This window comes from Eschrichtius robustus, chromosome 5 (genome assembly GCF_028021215.1).
Source record: "Eschrichtius robustus isolate mEscRob2 chromosome 5, mEscRob2.pri, whole genome shotgun sequence".
NCBI classification, from domain to species: Eukaryota; Metazoa; Chordata; class Mammalia; order Artiodactyla; family Eschrichtiidae; genus Eschrichtius; species Eschrichtius robustus.
The window spans coordinates 63027116-63042963 of NC_090828.1; the positions used below are offsets into that span (position 1 = coordinate 63027116).

Below are 15848 nucleotides of genomic sequence, written 5' to 3' on the forward strand. Positions count from 1 at the left end.
AGCAACAAAAGTGACACAGGAATGAAAAAGATGATATCGTTATACATTCTACAGACACTGATAGAACAATAAAATATTACAAGCAACCTTTTGCCCATAAATTCAACAACTTAAATGAAATGGTCAAATTCCTTGAAAGACTGAAACTGCCAAAGCTCACACAAAAACATAACCTGAATAAGTAGTACATCATTAAAGAAACTGAATTTGTACTTAAAAACCTTCCAACAATAAATACTCCAAACTTAGATTGCTTCACTGCCAATCTCTGCCCAACATTTAAGGGAGAAATATATTATATTCTACACAAAATCTTAAAAAAATTCAGAAGAGGTGGGAACCCTTCCAAACTCATTTTAGGAAAGTAGCTTTACCCTAATACCAAAATTAGACAAAGATATTACAAAAGAAAACTATAGTTCAATATCCCTCTTGAACACAGATACAAAAATCCTCTTATCAAAATACTAGCAACTTGAATCCAGCAATATATAAAAAGGGTAATACATCATGACCAAGTAGAGTTTAATCCCAGGATGCAAGACTGGTTCAATACTCAAAAAATTACTTAATGTAATTCACCATATCTACAGATTAAAAAGAAAAATCACACAATTACCTCAGTAGATGCAGAAAAAACATTTGACAAAGTCCAGTAACCCATTGCTGATAATTGGGGGAAAAAAAACCAAAACCTCTCAGCAAACTAGGAATAGAAATTACTCAATTGGATAAAGAGCATCTACAAAAAGCCTACAGCTAATATCATACTTAATGATAAAAGACTTATTTTCCCCCAGCATCAGGAACAAGACAAGGATATCCACATACACCACTTCTGCTCAACACTGTACTGGAGGTTGTGCCCCATGCAATCAGGAAGGGAGGGAGGGAAGGAGAGAGAGAGAGAGAAAACGAAAGAAGAAAAGAAAAGAGAAGAGAAGAGAAGAAAAGAAAAGAAAAGAAAAGAAAAGAAAGAGAAAGAAAGAAAGGGAAAGAAAGAAAAAGAGAGAAAAAAGAAAGAAAGAAAGAAAAAGAAAGAAAGAAAGAGAGGAGGGAGGAGGAAGAAATACAGAGAGAGAGAAAGAGAGGGAGGGAGGGAGAAAGGAAAGGCACTAAGATTTGAAAGGAAGAAGTAAAACAATCTTTATTCACAGTCAACATGCTCAACTACATAGAAAACCTAATGGAATCCATCAAAAGCTACTAGAACAAATAAGTTTAGTGAGGTTGCAAGATGTAAGATCAATACACAAACCTCAACCTGAATATGAATGTTCGTAACAGCTAAATTTGTAATAGCCAAAAACTGGAAGCTACTCAAATGTTCATCACCAGATGAACAGATATACAAATTGTGTTATATCCTTACAGTGGAATATTACTTAGCAATAAAGGAATGAACTACTGACACACAACAACATGAATGAATCTAAAATAGTTACACTGAGTGAAGGACACCAGATCAAATATATGCGTGTGTATATATATCCACACCAGACTGACTTAATGTGTCCTGCCTTTGAGGATGATTTGTAAGAAGTTGAATTATCGATAATAGAATGTTTTGGGTGCTCTGATAAACATGAGAACAAAGTAAGAAAAATGGAAATGGGAAAAGGTGTTTTCCTCCTATCATTGAAGCAATAATGCATTAACTTTTGAATAATTCAGGGTTAAAAGGTAAAAACAAGATGCTGAAGTTCTCACTGAGAAAGGCTAGAATTTCCATGCACTGTTATTTTCCTGATGACTATCTAAAAATGCTGCCCTGATTTAGGTTTTCGGAAACATTTAAAAAAAAAAAAAAAAGCCACCATATGAGAGTGTTATTTGGTGAACTATTATTTTACATTTATAAATGTGGTGTTAGCATCACAAAATATAAATATACGCACATACACACACACACACACATATATTCCACTTAAAGCTCTAGAAATGCAAATTAATCTACAGCAACAGAATGTAGATCATATGCACACACACACACACACACACACACACACACACATATATTCCACTTACATAAAGCTCTAGAAATGCAAATTAATCTACAGCAACAGAATGTAGATCAGTGGTTGCTGGGGGAAGAGGCACAGAAAAAAGGCAGAAGGTAGGGACTACCTTGCAGGTGGTTGCTATGTTTACTATCTTGACTGTGGTGATAGTTTTACAGGGGTGTGTGTGTGTGTGTGTGTGTATATAGAGAGAGAGAGAAAGAGAGAGAGAGAGAAACTTAATGTACTTTAAATGTGTGTGACTTGTTATAAATCAATTATGCCTCAATCAAGCTATTCCAAAAAATGCCTTCAAAAGCATATGCAATTGCCTTGGTCAAGCATTCCAATCCAATGCTTTGATAAAAGGCTTTGCTTTTTAACAGTTCTATCACCAGTATAATGGAATATTAATATAGCGTGTCAATGTTTCATAGTCCTGGGCAATCAATCACATAAAATTGGAAAAATACCTTTCTATTTATGTTTCAAGTCTCATTTAGTTAAAAGAAAAATTGAAGTAGGCAGGTCAAATACTGCCCCCATTTTACATGTGAGAAAAACTACAGCCTAGGAAAATTAAGTGATTTACCCAAGGACTAAACGATAACAAATGCTGGGAAGTGAGACCAAAACATGGCCTCATAGACAGTTATGTTCTCACAAATTCTAAACTGAAAATTAGCAAGACCAACTTCAAAGGTCCCCCTGGTCAAAAAATGAGTGTTCTCTAGAGATGACTGATAAGCTACCTGGAGTTTTGTGATAATGAAAATATCACTGTGAATAAATCAGAACTATAATATTCTTGCCAACCAGCATTCTAGGAAATTATTTCCACTATTACAGGTTAGATTTCCTGAGATTCTTTAAAGAATATATTCCAGGACTCCCCTGGTGGTGCAGTGGTTAAGAATCCGCCTGCCAATGCAGGAGACATGGGTTCGAGCCCTGGTCCAGGAAGACTCCTCATGCCACGGAGCAACTAAGCCTGTGCGCCACAACTACTGAGCCTGCACTCTAGAGCCCAGGAGCCACAACTACTTAGCCCGCATGCTGCAACTACTGAAGCCCGTGCACCTAGAGCCTGTGCTCTGCAACAAGAGAAGCCACCGTAATGAGAAGCCCGTGCACCGCAATGAACAGTAGCCCCCGCTTGCCGCAACTAGAGAAAGCCCATGTGCAGCAACGAAGACCCAATGCAGCCAAAAATAAATAAATAAATAAATGTATTTTTTTTAAGTTTAAAAAAAAAAGAATATATTCCATTAATTGTCCCCATCTCTCCCAATAAAATCACCTACAAGCAGGATTATCTCTACCTGAGCAATGGGCAAGGCTTAAAATTCCCTTAAGAAATCAAAACCCCAAATCTAGGCTTCATGCAAGTTTGGGGTTCAAATTTACATTACTCATGTGGCACTGGAACTCCCCAAACTAAAAATTAATTTTTAAAACTGGCACTGAGCCAATGATGTCTGTGATGGCTTAGAAAACAGCTCCCAATCTCCTTCCAGGTAAAACTCAAATTTCTTGTGAAATTTTCCTTAAAGATTTTTTCTAGAAATGCAAATTAAAAACTTAATAGACAAACTGGACAGCAGATTAGACAGAACTGAAGAAGGAATTACCTAGAAGACAGATCTGAGGAAATCACCCCCAATTCAGGGAAAAAAAAAAAAAAGATAAATGGATAGAAAATGAGTGAGCTCTATTTAGAAAACAGAATGAGAAGATCCAACAGATATGTTATAGTAGCACAGTATCCAAAACAGAAGATAAAGAATGGGAGAGAGTTGAAATTCAAAGAGACAATGGCTGAGAATTTTCAGAATTGATGAGAGACACAAATCCTCATCTAGAATCAGCTCAACAAATGAAGCCACACCTAGACACATCAAACTGAAAGTACAGATCACCAAAAAGTAAACCTTAAAAGTAATTAACAAAGATTACTTAAAAAAGGACAATTAGATGGAATTTAACTTCTCAACAACAGAGACCAGAAGACAACAGAAAAGTACCTTCAAAGTGTAAGGGAAAACAAACGTCAACTAAAATTCTTAACCCAGTTAAAATATTATTTGAGAGTGAGGCTGAAAACTACTCTAGTACCTGATTACATCATGTTCTTTCAAGCCTGTGAGGCTTTATGTTTTCTGTTCCTTCTATCCATAATGTCCTCCTTTAACTCCCAATCTCCTTCCAAATCAAATTCAAGTTCTTTGTAAAGTTTTCTTCAGCTTTCACTAGTATGCAGTATCAACAGAGACCACAGAGGCTAAGAACACAAGATTTGGATATGCACAGAAATGGGTGTGAATAACAGCTCTGTGACTTTGGTCATGTTGCCTCCCTGAGACTATATTTTACTTATGTAGATGATAATATCAACCCCTAAGGCTTGTTAAGAATGTTAAATTAGATATATGTAAATTCCTGACCTACAATAAAACTCATTAATAAGAAAATGTACAGATTAGCTATTAGAAGAGACTTCAGAATATTGCTTGATCAACATTAAAAAAATAGCATTTGAAAATTTTTATAATATAAAATATTGAGGAAACGCAATAAACAAGGAATTAGAAAAAGTAATTTTTTTAATGATATCATTTATAGTAGAAACAAAAAGAAGGTATCGGGGAACAAATTTAACGAAAGATACACAATTTATGGAGGAAATTACTTTATTGATAGAAAAAACAATTTACACTACTCTCACGGTTAGGAAGATTTAATACTACAAAGATGACAACATGTGTTTTCTACTGAAAAGAATTCCACTACATGATTAAACAACAGTTTAATTGTTTCTATATTTTCTCATTATTTCTATATTTTTCCTATTTCAAATAGTATTATAATGAATATCCTTGTAGAGACTCCTTCTGCAATGTCCTCAAATTTAGCATGATTCCAAAAAATAACTAACAGAATTTTTCCACAGAACTTGACAAGCTGACCCTGAAATTCAAATGAAAAAGCTAGGGACCAAGTATAGCCAAGATTCTTTTGAAGAATTATAAGGGAAATCTTGCCATGTTGAGATATATTCTAATGTTATAATAATTAAAATAGTATGATATTGTTGCAAGAGACATATTAATACAACAGAGAGCTTAGGACATATACGGGAAACTGATACGTGACAGATGTGGCACAAAAATCAATGAAGAAAAACATGGCTGTTTAATAAATGGTGCTAGATGTTTACAGTACCCAAGACATGGAAGCAACCTAAACATCCATTGACAGATGAATGGATAAAGAAGATGTGGTACATATATACAATGGAGTATTACTCAGCCATTAAAAAGAATGAAATAATGAAATAATTCCATTAGCAGCAACATGGATGGACCTGGAGATTATCATACTAAGTGAAGTAAGTCAGACAGAGAAAGACAAGTATCATATGATATCACTTATATACAGAATCTAAAAAAAAAAAAAAAAATGGTACAGATGAACTTATTAACAAAAAAGAAACAGACTCACAGACTTAGAGAATGAACTTATGGTTACCGGGGGGAAAGGCTGGGGGGAAGGGACAGACTGAGAGTTTGGGATTAAAATGTACACACTGCTATATTAAAATAGATACCCAAGAAGGACCTACTGTAAAAAAAATTTTTTTTAATAAATAAACGGTGCTAGAATAACTGGATCCTCATATTGAAAAAGATAAAATTAGATCTCAATCTCACATTATATGTAAAAATAAATTCCAAATGGACTAAAGACCTAAATATGAAATACAAAATGTTAAATCTTTCAGAAGAAAACTTATAAGCATTTTTTTAAACCAAGGTAGAGAGGATTGCTTTAAAAAGACAAATAGGACTTCCCTGGTGGCAGAGTGGTTAAGAATCTGCCTGCCAATGCAGGGGACACAGGTTCAATCCCTGGTCCGGGAAGATCCCACATGCCACGGAGCAACGAAGCCCGTGTGCCACAACTACTGAGCCTCCGCTCTAGAGTCCGTGAGCCACAACTACTGAGCCCACACACCGCAACTACTGAGCCCGCGTGCTGCAACTACTGAAGCCCGCACGCCTAGAGCCCGTGCTCTGCAACAAGAGAAGCCTGCACACCACTATGAAGAGTAGCCCCCGCTCACCACAACCAGAGAAAGCCCACATGCAGCAACGAAGACCCAATGCAGCCAAAAAATATATAAATATTTTAAAAAAACACAAATAATACAAAAACTACAGTAGTAAAACTAGATTTTTAATTTCAAGCTTTTTACAACACTATTATATATTACAAGGTGAAAAGACAAGCCACAGGCTAAAACAATGAAATTAGGAATCCAAAGATCAGTATCTAGCATACATTAAGACTCAGTAAAATAAAATTTAAAAACCCAGTAGAAAACAGACAAAGATGATGACTGATTAAAAAAAAAAAATTTATGAGTGTATGCAAAGGTCAAGAATGGTTGAAAAATCTTTAATAAAAAGAATAAAGCGAAAGGACTATCTGAAATAAAAAAAAAAAAAAGAAAACAGGCAAAGAATATGAACCAGCAGTTCACAAAAGAAGAAACTAAATGGTCTAAAAACAAATGAAAAGATGTTCAACTTTACTTAGCAGTCAGGAAATGCAAAATTTTTAAATATGCTTATAACCAACAGACTGGCAAAATATTATAGATAGATAGATAGATACATATATATATATATATATCTCACCAATTTTGGTAAGTAGAAAAACAGGAACTCAAATTCCTGGTGGAAGTGTAATTGGGAGTAAACTGGATAAACCAACAGAAGGCACCTCTTAACTATCTAGTAATGCTGAAGAATAGAATGCACACTCTATGATCCAGTGATTCCTCTCCTAAAAACATTCTGGTATATCTATACAAGGAGACACATGCAAAGATATTCACTATAGCCCTTTTGGAAACAATGAAAAATGTAAAGCATCTAACTGTCCTTCAGCAAAGAAACAGGTAAGCAAACTATGGTTTAATCATACTAAAGAATGTTTAATAGTAGTTAGAAATGAATGAACTAGTCTATTTTAGCAACATGGTAAATAAAAAAGGCAAGCTGCAAAAGGATTCATATAATGTAAAATAATTTATGTAAGATTTTCACATAAATATTGTTTAAATGTAGTACATTTAAGTAAATGTAAAAAGTAAGTATAAAAGTAAAACATGCATGGATATGACACAGGAATTTCAGGATAATGGTAACCCCAAGGGAGGGAAAGAGAAAGGGAGGGAGAAGAGGATGACCTTTATTTTTCTGATTGAAAAAAGCTCTAAGGAAAATATGACGAAAGGTTGACCTCTATTAATCTCAGTGGTGAGTACAAAGGTATTTGTTATATTATTTTTATACTTTTATGTATATTGAAAATGTTTCATAGTTGAAAATAGTTTTAAAGAATTTAATATGAAATAAAAATGATTAGAAAAAAAATTACTATTTAACAACACTTCTAAATTGCTCTGTTGTAGTTAAACCTCGTAACTATGAAGATGACTAGAAATTACACTTCCAGCTCAAGGAGCATCTTCTCCACTAAGTAGAATCTGTCTACATTATTTCTAGTAAATTAGCAATGACAGAAAGTACAATGAACACAGAAAAGAGAACAAAGATTTCTTTAACTCTTCTTCCTCCAAGCTCTCAGAACAGGAGTGTTGTGCTCCTTTGTTTGAATTTGTGACTTGAGTTAGACGGATACTGCTGTAGAGAAAATTTCAGATTCATAGGAAAGAAAATTTCACAAGTAATCCATGTAAACACATAGATAACATACTAAAACTCTGAATATGTGCAAAGAGAATATAAATAAAAGAGATAAATATGGCACAGGTCTTCATCATCAAATCTTTATTGAAAGTTTGTTACTTGTAGCGATATAAACTAGAAATGAAAAAAATTGTTAATTCAGAAAATCAAATCCTGCAGTATGGTTTCACACTGTACTTATGCTATAGCGGTGTTGCCTCTACACATGAGCTTCACAGTGAAGATAAAACTCACCACTGGACTTTGCAACATGAGACTTGAAGGACAGGAATACATACAGGGAGCTAAAAAAAAATAACAGAGAGGATCCCACTGCAAAGGAGATGATAAGGTTGGCAACGTAGGTAGAGGCCACGTTGTGGAAAACACTGACGCCAGGCTAAGGGTGTCAGACTTTAGCTTATAAAAAATGGGAAGCCATTTTTTTTTTTTTGGCAGCGCCAGGTCTCAGTTGCAGCCCGCGGACTGTTAGTTGCAGCATGCAGGGTCTTGAGTTGCAGCATGGGGGCTTCTTAGTTGTGGCATGCTTGCGGGATCCAGTTCCCTGACCAGGGATCTAACCCGGGCCCCCTGCATTGGGAGCACAGAGTCTTACCCACTGGACCACCAGGAAGCTATTTTAAGCAAAGTAGTGATATATGTAAAGCAGAATTTTATATGAGTGAAGGTTAGACTGAACTGTGAAATTATTACAGGCAGAAAAACAGTAAATTATCATGGAATAGGTTATGATGTGATGAAGGCTTGACCTAAGGTAACAGCAGAGAATGAAAAGAACAAATCTAAGAGAAAACAAAAGAACAGGTCTTGGTACCAAGCATGCAAGGAGAGGGAAAGGGAAGAATTAATAATGACACAAGGAGACACTATTAGATATCTACCCAAAATCCATTCCTCTGTTTTTCCCCAGACATGAGACAACAAAGACCAAATGTAAACAAACTAAGTGATGGAACAAAAGTTTATAAAAAGCCTGGGTCCTCAATAACACTAATAAGCTGCTGAACTAGTCCTGAAATGCAAAACAGTAAATCTCTTCAAGGTTTAAGCCACTAGTACCTGGGATTTCTGACTGGGGGAAAAATAATACTAATTTAAAAAGAAACAAAGGGAATTCCCCAGCGGTCCAATGGTTAGGACTGTGCTTTCATGGCCAAAGGCCCAAGTTCAATCCCTTGTCAGGGAACTAAGATCCCACAAGCCTCACAGCACGGCCAAAAAAACTAAAATAAAATAATAAATAAATAAATAAATAAACAGAAAAAAAAAGGAAAATCTACATGGAAGTATTTTGGAGAGCGATATAATTGATTCAATTTAGACATGCTGACATTAAGGTAATGGGAGGGTATTCAAGTGGACAAAAGTTCCCAAACTGGTATGACTCAAAATAATAGCTTCCTAGATTTAACCAATGAAACTTAGATTATTCAAAGTTACAGATTTCTTTACTATAGGATTTCTTTAAGATGTTACACATTGCAGATAGTCAAGAAGATACAACGTGAGGTGTTTCCCAAATTTGCTTGGCCACAGTACACCCCTCTGTAGTAGAAAATCTCTGTAAAACATGTCTAGAGAAATAGATAAAATATAGCTGATCCTTGAAACTTTAAGAATAGAGTATTCTAGGGACTTCCCTGGTGGTCCAGTGGTAAAGAATCTGCCTTCCAATGTGGGGGACATGGGTTCGATCCCTGGTCCGGGAACTAGGCCCGCACACCACAACTACTGAGCTCGCACACTGCAACAGGAGAGCCCGCATGCCGCAAACTACAGAGCCCATGGGCCCTGGAGCCCGTGCCACAACTAGAGAGAGAAAATCCACATGCCACAACTAGAGAGAAGCCCGCACGTCAACAAAGAGCCCGGGCCACAACGAAGGATCCCATGTGCCGCAGCTGAGACCAGACTCAGCCAAATTAATTAATTAATTTAAAAAAATAGAGTATTCTACAAAGAACTCACTAATACATGAAAAGATAATACAATTAGAATTTCACCATTTTGCAGCCCCTAATAAAATAATAGATCTAGACAATGATAATCGATAGCTGCAAATATCTTTAACATGACAGGGAACTTCATGACAAATGGATTGGGCTGACAAACCTGAACCCACCGATCAACCTAACATTTATTAAAGAACAGACAAGGAGACATTCTGTGGCTCCAGCTATGATTCAACAGGAAGTATAAAACACCATGATAAAGTTTTCTTGCCCCCTCCCCAAAAAAAGAGAACCTAAAATTTGATCAAGACTCTAGATCCAACTACTAGTTTACAAGAAATAATGGGCAGAAGAACAAGTTAAATATCACAGAGATGGAATCAGTAAAACCCAGAATGTCGGTTTCTTTAACAAATAAATTGCAAAGAAGGAAAAAAGAAGGGGGAGGGGGAGACTATAAATTAAGATTCTTAAGAGAAATAAAAACCAAATACAACATTAGGACATTGTTTGCATCCTACTCCTAAATTAACCCTAAGAAATCATTTATGAGACAAGTGGGAAAATCTGAACACTCACTTGCTATTTGAAGACATTAAAAAATCACTGTGAATATTTTAGGTACTATAATTGTGGTAACAGTACTGTAATTCTTTTAATTGTGATAAAATACACATAACATAAAATTTATTATTTAACCACTTTTAAGTGGTATTAAGAACATTCACATTGTTGTGCAACCATCACCACCATCCAAACTCAAGAACAGTTTTATCTTCCCAAACTGAAACTCTACCCATTAAACAATAACTTTCCATTCCCCCTTCCCCCCAGCCCCTGACAACCACCATTCTACTTTCTGTCTCTGTGAATGAGACTATTGCAGGTACTTCATATAAACAGAATCATACAACATTTGTCTTATTGTGTCAGGCTTATTTCACTTAGCATAAGGTTTTTAAGGTTCATCCATTTTGTAGTATGTGTCTGAATTTCATTTCTTGTAAAGGCTGAATAATATTCCATCTTATGAATATGCCACATTTTGTTTATCCATTCATCTGTCAGTGGACATTTGGGTTCAGTTTTATTTTTCAGGGTTCATACCTCTTTACTGAGATACATACTTAAACATTTATAAACTGAATTATAAGACACCTGAGATTTGCTTCAAAATAGATTAAAAAGATATCACTTTTCACTTATCAGGTTAACAAAGATCAGAAAAACTGGTAACACCATATACATTGGCCAAGATGTGTGGAAACATGCTCTTTCAAACACTGTTGGTGGGAGTGTAAATTAATCTCTTTGGAGGGCTCTATCAAAGTTTAAAATGCACATTTCCATTAACCAAGATATAATATAACTTCTGATAATTTATCCTCACACATATACTCACACACATACACAAAGAAGTGTATACAAGAATACTGACTACAACAAAGCTTATATTAAGCCCAAGACTGGAAACAATTTACATGTCTATCAGTAGGGAACTGACTGAATAAACTACAGTAAAATACAAAAATATGAAAATGCAATAGAATACAATTTAACTTTAAAAAATAAAATAAAATGGTTCTATGTGTACTAATAAGAGACAGAATCCAATAAGTACGTTCACAGGAAAAAAGCAAGAAGATTCAGAGGAGTATAACACTGTTCAAGCAGACATTCACTGCTTTGATTTCTGGCATTGCCACACCAAATAACCTAAAAACTTCCTACAACAAAACATCTAAAAATGCTGAGTAAATTATAACTAAAATCTTTTAAATGTATAACTAAGCTCAAAAGTAAGGGAAATCTCTCACTGAGGTGTGGGATGGAGGAAAGAGGAACCTTTACTTTTTACTTTTCCACCTATTTTTATGTTATAACCAATAAGTATTACTTTTGAAATTAAAAAAGAAATCATTCCTGAAGTACGCTGAAAAAAGATGCTATAAATTTAATAATCCATGCCACTCCCTGAATAACTAAAGCAATGTAATCTCAGGGCAAATTTTCAGGTATAACAGCTACTATTTTATCCAATTTAATTCAACCTTTACTACTAAGTACAAGAGCCTTTGAATAATAATAGCAAGATGAGGTTCCTATTTTTTAAGGAGTTTAGAATCTGTGAGGAAGAATAAGGAGGCAAAAGAAATCAATAATACACGATAGAACATGAAAATGGTCATCCTCTGCATCAAAATTTGAAAACTTAATGTTTAAAATTCCAATTTCTGGTTCATAACATCAGAGCCCCAAACCAGTCTGACATTAGTTTAGATTTTCCATTACTTTTTTTTTTTTCATTACGTTTTTTGAACTCATCCATCCATTAATCATTTGTGACAATGACTGTACTTACATTAGTGACAACATACAATTATTAATACATAGTTTCTATAGGCTTTGTGATCTCTTCCCACAAATGAATTCTCAGTTGTTTTCTTCCTTTGATTCCTATACCTGTTAATAGGCCACATTTATTATATCAGTACTACTAATCAAAAATAACTGAATTCCTTGGTGGCACAGTGGTTAAGAATCTGCCTGCCAATGCAGGGGACACTGCAGGTTCGAGCCCTGGTCCGGGAAGATCCCACATGCCACGGAGCAACTAAGCCCGTGTGCCACAACTACTGAGCCTGCACTCTAGAGCCTGTGCGCCACAACTACTGAGCCTGTGCTCTAGAGCCCACGAGCCACAACTACTGAGCCTGTGCTCTAGAGCCCACAAGCCACAACTACTGAGCCCATGTGCCACAACTATTGAAGCCCGCGTGCCTAGAGCCCGTGCTCCGCAACGAGAAGCCACCGCAATGAGAAGCCCACGCACTGCAACCAAGAGTAGCCCCCACTCGCTGCAACTAGAGAAAGCCCGTGCGCAGCAACAAAGACCCAACACAGCCAAAAATAAATCAATTAATTAAAAAAAAAAAAAAAAGGGAATGCTACTTGTAGAGGCAATAGAGAAAAGTGCTGAACTGTCAGGCTCTGGAGCCAGCATGCCTAGCCAGCTACCTGTGTAATCCTGAGCAAGTTTCCTAAAACTCTGTGCCCCACTTTCCTCTTCTGTACAAGGGGAATAATAACAGTAACAATCTCAGTTATTGATTAAATGAGTTAATGTAAAACAGATTTTAATATTTGACCACTATTTTCCAAATAGATGAATAAAAATCCAAAATTTTAATAGCACTCTGTTGTTGAGGCTGGTGTGAAACAGAGAGTCACATGCTCTGCTTACTCCTAAGCCTTATGGGGGGCAATCTGGAAATCCCACTTTGAGAATTTATCCCACTGATATTCTTGCACAGGTAGGCAAAGAGAGGTATACCATTTTTTTATTTCATACTGAAACCGAAATGTCCATCAAAAGTGATGACTAAAAAAAGAACGGCAAATTTATGACATGAAACACTATGCAACAGATTTTTTTTTTTTTAATAGAGTGAGTACACTGATTTACTGACGTGGAAAGATCTCAAATAAGTGAAAAATTCAAGATGTATACAACAGTGCATATGATAGGTTATCTTTTGCATAAAAAGAGACTGAAAAATCAAAATACATATTCATCCTTGTTTCTTTTTGCACGAAGAGAAACTAGTAACGGTGTGAAGAAACTGGGCAGATGGGAGACAGGATGGGAGGGAAACTTCAAACTGTGTATCTTTTTATTTTATTTTTTTGCTTTTTTAGCTACATAAATATTTTACCTATTCAATTGTCAATTTTTACAGTATTTTTAAGTGTCTGGCATACACTTTAAGCTGGCAAATGTTAGCTGCAATTATTACTATTGTTGTTATTAGCAATAGCAGTATTATAAGTATTATTATCATTAACAAACAGCTCCTTTCTGAAGCTTTTTTCTTACTCCCTCTGCACAGAGCCTCCTCTAACTCCCAGACTATTTAAGGAATTTATCATTTTCTACTCTAGTGTAAGCGGCTTAAGGGGTAGGTCAATGTCTTGTTCATTTTTAATATCCTAGGAGCCTTGCTTGTACCTAGTCGATACAAATATTCTGGAATAACAGTAACCTACAAGTACTCCAAAGAAAACAGTGACCATTTCTAACGGGATTATACTCTATCATTAATTATAAGACCTGAAAATTGAAAAACTTGAATAACTGGATTTGCTAACATTCTTTTGGCTACTGCCCAGCCAAAATCTCCTCTCTTTGACTAAGTTTTTTCTTTTCCCGGGACTTCCCCAGACACTGACATCATGTCCCAAGCCAAGATACAACATGTACCAACTCTTTAACTCACTGCAATCTCTGAAACGTCTTTTGTCCTAAATCCCAACACCCTGGTACATTATTCCTATCGAAAAAGATTTGAGTGTTTCCTTTTAGATAGAGGTTCACACATTAGTCAGTGTATAAAGTGCCCTTTTAACTGGAGAAGACCTAACACTTGATTCCTAATTCGCTCAGGGTTTTGTTTGTGCTGGTATGGAAGGTATTCTATAATTGACTGCTCGCTCAGTAAGCTCAATTCTAGATGTCATTCCAGAACACCAAATACTCCACTGACAGCTCAACAGTCACTTTTCATACAGGCCCCTCCCCTTCCCTCCTCCCTCAACCCCCATCAGCTCAAGAGCTCCTTCCCTCATACTGACACACTGACAGTTCAGAAGTCCCTTTCCACAAGCTGTCCTCCCCTGCAGCTGCAAGACCACCTCCCCGAGTCGCATCATCCAGCGACCCAATTCGGTCCCCAATATCATCCCTCTCCCAGCCAATCCAAATCACATCATCAGTCTCTTCCCAAGAAACAGGCAGCTTTAAAGCCTTTCCCAACAAGTACGCAATTGACAGCTCGACACCAGATTCCCCAAGTATCCTTTCCTCTTCTCTCCGCTCCTACCCCACGCACTGGCTCTTTTCTCTCAATCACTCGTTCGCCCTGGCTTCCCTGAAAATTCACAGCCTTGTTCCCTAAATATGCTCTCCGCTCTCCCCTCCTCCCCATCTCCTTCACCGCTGACAGCTCAGTCACTTCCATCCCCATGTGGCTGCAACCTCCTGCCCCACTCCTTTCCCTTGACAGCTCTGGGTCGGCTCCAAGCTCCCCCTCCCCAAGGCCTCCCCAGACCTCGGCCTGGGCCTCCCGCTGTGCCCCCCGCCCCGGAGGACAGCTCCACTCACCCACTCTCCCGCATCACGTTGCTGTCCCCGCAGTCGCAGGCACCGCCGGCCTGGCTGCGGAACATGTTGAAGTCGTGTCCGGTGTGGTCACCCTGGTGGAAGCACTCGGCGCACAGCGACATGCAGGGAGAGATGCCGCACGTCCGGCAGCGGTAGGCCACGAAGTTGGCTGTCCAGACCAGGCCGCAGAGCGCCGCGGGGTCGTAGGCCCGCACCGCCGCGCAGAACTCGTCGTAGCCTCCGCCGCCCGCCAGAAGGCACTTACACCACTCCAGGGCCTCCTCCTCGGCCGCCCCCGGACCGCCCCCGCCGCCGGCCGCCGCCGCCTCCTCGCCGTCCGCAGCCGCAGCCAGCGGCCGCTCGGCGCTCAGCACCCGCTCCAGCAGCGCCTGCAGCTCCTCGGCACCTGCGCGGTTGTCCGGCCGGCTGAGGGCCGCCTTCAGGTGCGCGGCGGTGGCCGCCTTGTCGAGGGCCAGCCCGGACGCGGGCATCTCGGCTTGGGGTGGCTGCGGACCCCCGACGGCCGCCGCTGCCGCCGCCGCCGCCGCCGCCATGATGAGAGCTCAGAATTTGGAGAGTCCAGGGCCGGCGGCTCCTCCTGGGAGGGTGGGGGAATTGGCTGCTGCGATTGCTCGGCCCTCCCAACTCTCGCGATACCCCGGGGCTGCGCGCACCTCTGCCTGTGTCCCCGCCCCTGCACACGCCCCCTCGCGCTGGGGTGCCTGCTTCCCGACCCTCTCGCCTGGGACGGACCTCCAGTTTCTTCCTCCGACCTCTTGGCTCTCAACTACAATTGAGAGCCACTAAAATAAGGGACCCGACTTTAAAATTATTTAATATGGAAAATCTTTAATATGGACCATTTTTCCTCTATTTACCTGGGCTACAGGAATACAGACAGCATCTTTCAGCTGTTTTTTAGGCATCTGCATTTCGTTCTGAGATGTAGATCCCCACT

At 38.3% G+C, this 15848-nt stretch overlaps 1 protein-coding gene across 1 annotated transcript in view; it reads right to left on the minus strand.

The window, feature by feature from the left end:
• The window catches only part of UBR3 (ubiquitin protein ligase E3 component n-recognin 3), a 229904-nt gene extending 214421 nt beyond the window's left edge, over positions 1-15483 (minus strand). The window contains exon 1 of the mRNA XM_068544929.1: positions 14891-15483. Within this exon, the coding sequence (XP_068401030.1) occupies positions 14891-15444 (554 nt within the window). The 5' untranslated portion in view covers positions 15445-15483. The remainder of the gene's footprint in view (positions 1-14890) is intronic.
• Positions 15484-15848: the final 365 nt, after the last annotated feature.